The sequence below is a fragment of the Phocoena phocoena genome, chromosome 9 (assembly GCF_963924675.1).
Source record: "Phocoena phocoena chromosome 9, mPhoPho1.1, whole genome shotgun sequence".
Lineage (NCBI taxonomy): Eukaryota > Metazoa > Chordata > Mammalia > Artiodactyla > Phocoenidae > Phocoena > Phocoena phocoena.
In genome coordinates, this window is record NC_089227.1 from 48,847,413 (window position 1) to 48,856,580 (window position 9,168).

Sequence of the window (9,168 nt, forward strand, 5' to 3'; positions counted from 1 at the left end):
TTGGTGAAGGAGCTGTCTAAACTTTAACAGAACTCTCATGACCCCTAATCTCTCAGAAGAGATTAACTGCCTTTCTTAGCAGATGTGCAAACTCCTTGTTAGTGCCAGCTGGACTCATTTCAGATTTTATTTTGACAGGGCTAAACTAACGGGCAGCAAGAACTTTGTTTATTAAGAAGTTATTAGTGGGTTTCCCTGGTGGCGCAGTGGTTGAGAGTCCGCCTGCCGATGCAGGGGACACGGGTTCATGCCCCGGTCCGGGAAGATCCCATATGCCGCGGAGCGGCTGGGTCCGTGCGCCATGGCCGCTGAGCCTGCACGTCCGGAGCCTGTGCTCCGCAACAGGAGAGGCCACAACAGTGAGAGGCCCGCGTACCGCAAAAAAAAAAAAAAAGTTATCAGTGTAACTCCTTAAGTCACTATGTTATGTTATACGCAACCCCAAATCACTGGGCTAAATTAATTCTCCTCATTCACTCGTAAGTTAGACATGCCACCTCTCCCTAAGGTATCTGACAGAGAGGAAGACCATCTACTTCAATCTTTTCTTTAAATTCACGGTCACCTTTCAAGACTGTGGAGCTCTCAGAGGGTAGAACAGCATGCTCAAGGCTTGGGAATTCTAGGAGCTACTGTGTTCCAAGTCAACTTCACATCTACTTGTTCTGGGTCCAATGCGGGGGAGGGTGTGGAAGAGAACAGAGGCAAGGATCTGACACCTCAAAGCTGCTCCTGAACTCATGGGAGCCTTTGTGTGTTTCAATTCTGGAGTTTAGTGTTCTGCTCTACAGTCTTGATACAGTAGAAAGAGCCTAGGTCTGGGTATGTCAGAAAGAATACAAGACTGAGTGAGTATCAGGAATGTGGGTTCTAGTCTCAGCTCTGCCAACAAACTAAGGTAATTAAACATGACCAGCCATTTTATCTTTCTAGGTCTCAATTTGTAAATGTAAAATAAAAATACTGGAACAGGTGGTATTGATAGTTCTCTTCAGCATTCAAATTATAAGAACTCCATGCCTTATTTTACAGAGATCTAAACTATTTTGAGCCTCTGTCTTTAGCTGCAGCCACTAGAGCTGTCACTTGGTCTGGCAATGACAAATCAATCTGGGTGACTGTTCTTCCCTGATCCCTCCAGCCTTGTACTTCCTGTTGACTTTGGATTAAGGAATTCTTTTCCTCAGCTGTGGTAACCTTTTGGCCTAGACACTGGTTTAAGGAAATAGAAGTACTATGACATCCCTATGGGGAGGCTGATCGTGGTGGTCACATGGCTACTTTCACATAGTCCTAAGGATAAATCCAGTAATTTAAAGTAGTCCCCGGAATTTTAGATTCCTCTTATATAGGAAAATATCTTTTTCATGGATATAAAAATCCTCAAGTGTTTTGCAATTGAGGAGTAATTTCCTTCCTGATCATCTGGCTTGACAATCTCAAACTTCTGACTCCCCCCGCACTTGTTCACTTCTTCTTCCCTGTCCCTGCTCAGCGGTCACAGAGGTTTTAGAGACGCACCCTATTTGGCATAGAACAAGAGAGGAAACTAACGTCTCTAGAGAATCTCTGAATACAGATTTCAACCTGTGTCTATAGACTCCATACCACAGAGGGGTGAAAAGCCTGGTTTTGAACCCCTCCGCCTCTATCTGTCACACAGCAGGCCTGAGTGGACTGAGTATCTGCTGGGGCTGAGAGAACCCTGAAGCTCATTTCCCCAGAAGAGACTATCACAAAGTGGTATCTGATTGTGTGACACCTTCCTACGTGGAGAGGTGACCTCTGAGCACAGCCAAAGAGGAGAGCTGATGGGAGCAAAGCCACAGGTTGTAGTCCTGCAAGGCCAGTTCATGTTGCTGTGTTTCTTGATTGTGGTTAATGCTCCATCTTAAAATGCCCTGCCAAGGCTTTCAGTGGTAACTGAGACATGGGATGATTCTGATGGATTCTGTGCCTGTATGTGAGAAGCACATCTCTCAGAGTTCCTAGGCGCTTTCCCTTTAATCCTTATAGCACACATGTACGGGACAGTGATTATATCCATTTCACAGATAAGAAAACTGAGGCTCTGAGATTTTATGTAACTTGTCCAAAGGAACAAGGAATAAAATCCAGGTTTCCTCAGACTCCCAAGTCTGCTTTCCCATTGCACCATGCAATTTCCCAAAATAACCTGCCCTAATTCCAAAGATTTCTCTTTCTACATGAAGCAAAAGATGATTAAAAACTGTCAGCAGCTGAGAACAAAGAACAGAAGTGACAATAGTTAACGCTAAATGGTAAGTCTGACTGAGTCTCCATCCTTTAATTTGTTTTAGTCCGTTTCGGAGATATATTTAATCATATTCAGAAGAATGGAAATAGGTTAAGTTTGACGTTGAATTAGCTTTTCTTCTGAACATGATCCTGTATAAACGTGTGGTAAAATTTTCCTCCCCTAATAATATTTGGGAGGTATTGGGAAGGTCTTATCTGATTCTCATATGAGTGTGTTTTTCCAAAACCAGCTGGCTGCCGCAGGGCTTGGCGTGCTGGAGTCAGCTCACACTGGCTCTAGTGAACTGATTGTATCCATCTATTTCCAACTCTGGCAGCTTGAAATCAAGCCAAAGTGAGAGCATTTACTCCATGGAAATCAGTAAAATATACAAACCACCAATTGCCCCCCCCCCGCCCCGCCGCCCTTTTTTTTTCTCTTGGTAAGCTTGTTGTTAAACATGTATCCTTACATCTCTGTCATTTTTAATCATAGATATCTAGTAATCTGACAGCATAAATGACACAGTATTTCCAGACCAGGTTAGTTTTCCTAGGAATATCGTTCTCTGTCATGGCATCAGGATAACTGAAAACTGGCCCAAGGGGTTATAGTGTGAAAACATCCCAGACTATTAACTCGCTGTGAGCACAGAGATTCTCAGAAACTTGAAAGAGAACTCCTGTAAACTCCCTCCAGTATCTTTAGGAGAAGCCAAGGATAATTATTCCCTTAAGAATATTAAATAGAGCAAGAGGAAAAGGGGGAGGAAGGGAAGACACATTCATCAAGAGAACCCATTAAAACCTTCTCCAAAAATATCCTTGATATTTCATGTAAAATCCCAGTGTAGATAATTTGTTTTGCTCAGGCTAATATATCAAAGGAACAATTAACTATAATAGATGCACTGACACTAAGAAATGTATGGGAAGGGGCTGATCTGGCCAAAGCTTCAGGATCCCCCCCCCCCAGGGCCACCTCTCTTTGGACTTTCATGTTCCAGCTCCAAAAGCATAGTTAAAACACTGACACATAGCTGATGGCAGTGTAAAATGGTATAATCATTCTGGAAAACTGTTTGGCAGTTTCTAATATTTTAAAATATTTTACTCGAGAGTAATAAAATTGTTTGCACACACAAAGCAGCTTTATTCATAGTTGCCCCAAACTAGAAATAACACAAATGTCCAATAATAGGACCTTTGTTGTATACTCATACATTGGAAGACTGCTCAACACTTAGAAGGAACGAACTCTACAATAGCATGTGTGTCTTAAAAACAGTAGTGGAGTAAAAGAAGTACAAAACAGTAAATATCTTATGATTCCATTTGCATGAGATTTACAACAGGTGAAACCAATCTGTGGTGCTCAGAATGGTTGCCCCTGGCCTGGGGTTGGAAGGATTGACTGGGAAAGGGTATGAGAGAATGTTCTGGGGTGATGGAAATGTTTAATTCTTGATTGGAGTGGTGATTACAAGGGTATATATAGTCAAAACTGATCCAACTGTAATATTATGAGTCTTTTATGAAATGTAAATTAGAGCTCGATTGAAATATGAATGTGTATATCTATGTATAAATGTAAAGAAATACATATACTTAAATTTCTATCAAAGGGTCTAATGCAATGAGCCCAGCTCCCCTTGGCCCTGTGAATTCCACACTTTCTGCCCTTCAAAGACGTGGACTTTGTGCTTTCAAAGTGTGGATTCAAGCTTCAGCGTGATGCTGCAAGTTGGAACCTTGTGCAATCACATCCAGGTCATTTCCCTCTAGCCTGTGGACTTCCCATCTCTGACACAGTGCCCCATCTGGTCATCCCCGCTCGGCCACTGGAGAAAGTTTGGGAAGCAGGTTCAACTTGGTGGGGAATTCCTCTCCCCCGCCCACACTCTCCAGCGCCCAGGGGGCGGCAGGGTCAGAGCTCTCAGGGCATGAATCAGTCTCCCCTCCAGGCTCCGCAAAGGCACGCTCCGCCCTGTCCTGGGTCAGAAGGACGCTCACCCTACATAAAGCAGCAGCACCCACCACGCTACTCAGACTGCCTCGAGGTTGGACGCTGTGCACCTTCCTCCCGCTGGCACATTCTGGGGACGCCTCACCCCACGGGCGGCTTGAATCCAGACACCATGTACTCTGTTCACCCCCTCCGGCTGGTGGTTCTGCCGCTGCTCCTGGTGGGAACTGCGCTGGGAGATGCTCCTCAAGCGCCGCCAGGTATCTCCCTGCCCAGGGGACCCCCTTATCGCCCCGGCCAGGCGGCGAGGGCTCCGCGGACCCCTGCACTCGCTCTCTGTGCCCCGCTTTCCCCGATCCCTGCCGTGCACCATGCAACGGGGCACTTGCACCCAAGTTTGCACTTTCTTTCTCTGCAGATGCCCTTCTGCTGTGCTGGGAAGCTGCCGGGACAGAACTCCCCGGGAAGCCTCTCCCTCCGTGGAGATGTGGCTGACCTCCTCCTCTCACTCTCTGGCTCTCCTTCTGCCCCTCCTGTAGGAAATAACGCGGAGATCTGCCTCCTGCCCCCGGACGAAGGGCCCTGCCGGGCCCGGATCCCCAGTTACTACTATGACAGGTATACGCAGAGCTGCCGCGAGTTCATGTATGGGGGCTGCGAGGGCAATGCCAACAATTTCGAAACTTGGGAGGCCTGCGATGAAGCTTGCTGGAGGATACAGAGTAAGTGCTCGCACGCACACTCAAGACTCTTGTGCTGCTCCTTGCACTGAAGGGCTAGTAGTAACAGCTTATTTTCCAGATCCCATCTTATACAGTAAGTTTTAGCCTGAATTTTCTCAAATATTAAGTAAGGCTTTTAATGCTTTTCAGTTTACCACAAGTGATCACAAAGTTTACAACGCCTAAGACATCTCCTCTCTCCTAACTGGCATTTATCATAATTCACTGCGTGTGCAGACTCAGGAAAAGATTTCACCAGTAAGACATAACGCTGCAAGAGTATAATGTATTAGGTGCAACATAAGGGCTTGTCTGTATTTATTATAGTTCTAAACCTATGGTTTTTATGCCTCCTTGAGAATAGCATTTTCTCGTGTCCACGATCTATCAATCTGAAATACTTTTAGTGGATTTTGTTATTAAAGTGTGATTTAGCTAATTATAACCTTATTTTTGTCCCCGATACCCCATCAGCTCTTAGATTAGTATAGAGATATAGTGGAGATTCACGATGCTGTTTTCGATTTTATTTTAATTATGTTTATTATCTCTGTTAAGGCCTGTAACAGAACCTGGGGCTCTGCTATTCAAGGAATGGAGCCAGGGAAAAATGTGTATTCCTATGAATAAGTCTGATTAACTTCGTATGTAGAAACAATCAGAATACTGAGAGAATAGTCTTTCCACTGAAGTTGAAAATTTATCATAGCCGAGCCAAGTCTGGAGACACTGTTAAAAAAAAAAAAAAAAAAAAGCCGAATCCAGTTCCCTCTCAGTGTCTGTGGGGATTGGTTCCAGGACCCCACCCCACCCATACCAAAATCCACAGCGTTTGTCTATAACCTATGCACATCCTCTCTTATACTTTAAATCATCTCTAGATTACTTATAATGCCTAATACAATGTAAATGCTAGGCATATAGTTGCCACCATAGGACAAATTTAAGTTTTGCTTTTTTTTTTTTTTTTTGAACTTTCTGGAATTTTTTTTCCTGAATATTTTCTGTCTGGGGTTGGTTGAATCTGTGGATTCTGGACCCAGGGATACAAGGTCTCACTATAACTGGACTAGTGGGCAGTCTTTTGGGGGTTTACTAGCCCAGCACTAAATATGATGCCTTCCCCCACTCCACCCCTGGCCACCACCAGTTGTTTCTGAAAATACAGTAAAGTTTTGAAAGTAATACTAAGAAGGTTAAATTTTTACTAACATTGTTTTGTGCTCTTCTTGTCCTAGAAGTTCCCAAGATTTGCCGGTTGGAAGTCAGTAAGAGGCAGTGTGGGGAGCTCAGAGAAGTGTATTTCTTCAATCTAAGTTCCATGGCATGTGAAAAATTCATATCTGGCGGGTGTCACAGCAGTGAGAACTGGTTCCCGGATGAAGCTACTTGTATGGGCTTCTGTGCACCAAAGAAAGGTAAATATTCTTTTTACAGTGTTTCTATTTCATTTCCTTATTAAGGCTTTAGGGTGAAAAAGTTAACAATTTGATGTGGAATGAACATGGTTTGCGTTCTGGTGATTTCACATATAATATGATATCAATCTTCACACTACTGCCCTGTGAGGGAGTATTATTATCCCCTGTTCTACATATTAGAGTGCAAGCTAGAAGTTAACAACTTGCCAAGTTCTCAGGGCTGGAAAGTCACAAAGCTATGATTCAAATTTTGCTTCCTCTTCTGCATTGTTTCTTTAGAACTATTTCTCATCTATGTAATTTACACGTAAAAAATTACAATCTTCATTAATGACATGACCTCAGGTTTGTATGAAATCAGTTGTATATATGAGATAGTGTGATAGAAAGACTTCATGGTGAAACCTGAAAATTTCTAAAGTTTTTGGTTAGATTTCTGTGTTCTTTAGTAGTTACAAATAGTAGCACAAATTGATCTCTATCCCTCTTTTCTCTCTTCCCCGTTGCTTACCTACATTCCCCCCACACAATCCCTAAAATCATGGGTTACTTGGGTAGTATGTAATGTTTGTACAGGCATTTTCCGTAGGCACAGCAGAGACACGTACACAGAGATAAATAAGTTCAACAAACAAGGAAAACTTGCTTTGGCAGAGACTTTGATAAAGCTCTGTAGCTATACAGTGTTGAATATGCAAAATCTTGAATTAATGAGGAGATGGTTGTTGCTGGCGTTCTTTTAAATTGTTTATGTAAATGTAAGTGTTCCAGTGGCTACCTGGGAATTAGATACATGTATTCTTGATTAATAATGGAAGGAGAGCTGATAAAAACATTTAAAATAAAACTACCAACACAAGAGAGTTTACCAAAGCATGTCACATATTTTCCCATGAAATGTAGCCCATTTTTACCTGGCCATATCTGTTTTTCAGGTTTAATTTCTTTACACATTCAAACGATACAAGGACATAGCTTGATATTCTATCCACTTTATAAAAATTTAGAGTTAACAATATATGGCACGTAAGCTGTTTTGAAATTCAAGGCACACTTTTTAAATGGCGTAGTATATTTTGGATTCAGAACGAAGCTTCTATGGGATTAGATTTTCTTCAGTTACTTCAGTAATCAGCACAGTTTAGTAAATATGCTATTACTGCATTTTTAATTTTATTTTCTTTTTCATTAAGGTCCATCATTTTGCTATAGTCCAAAAGATGAGGGACTATGCTCTGCTAATGCAACTCGCTATTATTTTAATCCAAGACACAAAGCCTGTGAGGCCTTCACCTATACTGGCTGTGGAGGGAATAACAATAACTTTGTTAACGTGAAGGACTGCAAACGCATTTGTGTAAAAGGTAGTGGATTTTTTTCTTATTCAGTTTTTAAACTAACTTTATAAATAACTCATAAGCAAAATTATATTTTGATGTATCCATTTTACTAATAACATATTGCCATTTCTAGACTACTTCTACATAGATAGCACTTTAGTACTGGTCAGTTTTGTCAAAATGCTTATACTGGCTAGGTAGAGTGTTATTGACTAAGTGGATAGTGAGTAAAACTGACTTTATAATCATTAAAATTAAAATGAGGTGAGTTTGTAAGCATGTCGTAAGTGGTGATTTATAGCGAGCCTACAGACTGGGTAATATGATGTTTATTTTTATTTTGTTGACCTTAGCCTTGAAAAGGGGAAAGAACAAGAAGATGCCAAAGCTTCTCTTTGCAAGTAGAAGACTGAAAATTAAGAAGAAGCAATTTTAACCCCTTTTTTTTCCCCGTATGTCATCTTGTGAATGCCTTTATGATTATATCTGAAGGATAATATGGTAACACAAGTAAGCAAATCATTAGTGATTTATTCACCAGTTCTTATATTTTTAAATTTGTGTATTTTTTATACATAACTAGCTGCTATTCAAATGCGAATCTATTATTTTAAATTTAATGTTCAACTATTTTTTTATGAGGTTAAATTCTTGCTGTGCATAAGATATAAAAGCAAATATGACTCACCCAGTTCTTGGGGTTGCTCTCCCTGATTTCAGAAGATGATAGTAACTGAAAAATATAAGACAATATAATCATATTCTTTTAACACATAGGATTATAAAAAGGACCAGCAAATATATTTAATTTTGCATTTAAAAGTCAGATTAAATTTTGGGGCCAAGGAGACAAACTTGCAGACTTACCAACACTTCAAAAAATGTTACAAATGCTACTATGTAGACACTGCTAACTTACTTCTATTTCTACAGTGTCATTTAAAAGATAATAAAATAAAGTAATTTTTTTGACTGAATTAAAAAGCTAGTAAAGTAATTACAACCAGAAATGCACTCCTCGGGTCGGGGTGGGGGGATTCTCTGTCTCTCTCTCTCTTCATCTATCCATCCATCCCCACTCAGCGTTAAGTTGTTAAAATTTTTGTACTGTTCAAGGCGCTTATTTATACTATACCAGAGACAATGCATAAATTTAATAATTTAAATTCCACTAATAAAATATTCCTGATAAATATGATCATCCCATTTTAAACAGTTTTTTTCTTTCTCTGTAACAACAAGATTTTTTAAAATTCCTACATTTTCTTGGCAAGATTAATGTTTAAAAGTATGCCCCTGATATGGCCAAATTATAAGTACATTTGCCCTTTTCTTGAGCAATCCCTCCTTTAAAAATCTATCCCAAAGGTATTGTGACAAAAAAAAACCCCAAAATGCTATATGCCGTAGTTGATATATTATTTGGAATAACTGAAAACTGGAAACACACCAGATACTCA

General features: G+C 40.8%; 1 protein-coding gene across 1 annotated transcript; it reads left to right on the forward strand.

Annotated features, from left to right (window-relative positions):
• The first annotated feature begins 4,165 nt into the window (after positions 1-4,165).
• On the forward strand, positions 4,166-8,906 carry TFPI2 (tissue factor pathway inhibitor 2). Its single transcript, XM_065883985.1, has 5 exons — positions 4,166-4,485; positions 4,765-4,947; positions 6,186-6,365; positions 7,562-7,732; positions 8,062-8,906. Exons 1-5 carry the CDS (start codon positions 4,203-4,205, stop codon positions 8,142-8,144), a joined length of 900 nt encoding a protein of 299 aa, XP_065740057.1. The 5' UTR covers positions 4,166-4,202; the 3' UTR covers positions 8,145-8,906.
• Positions 8,907-9,168: the final 262 nt, after the last annotated feature.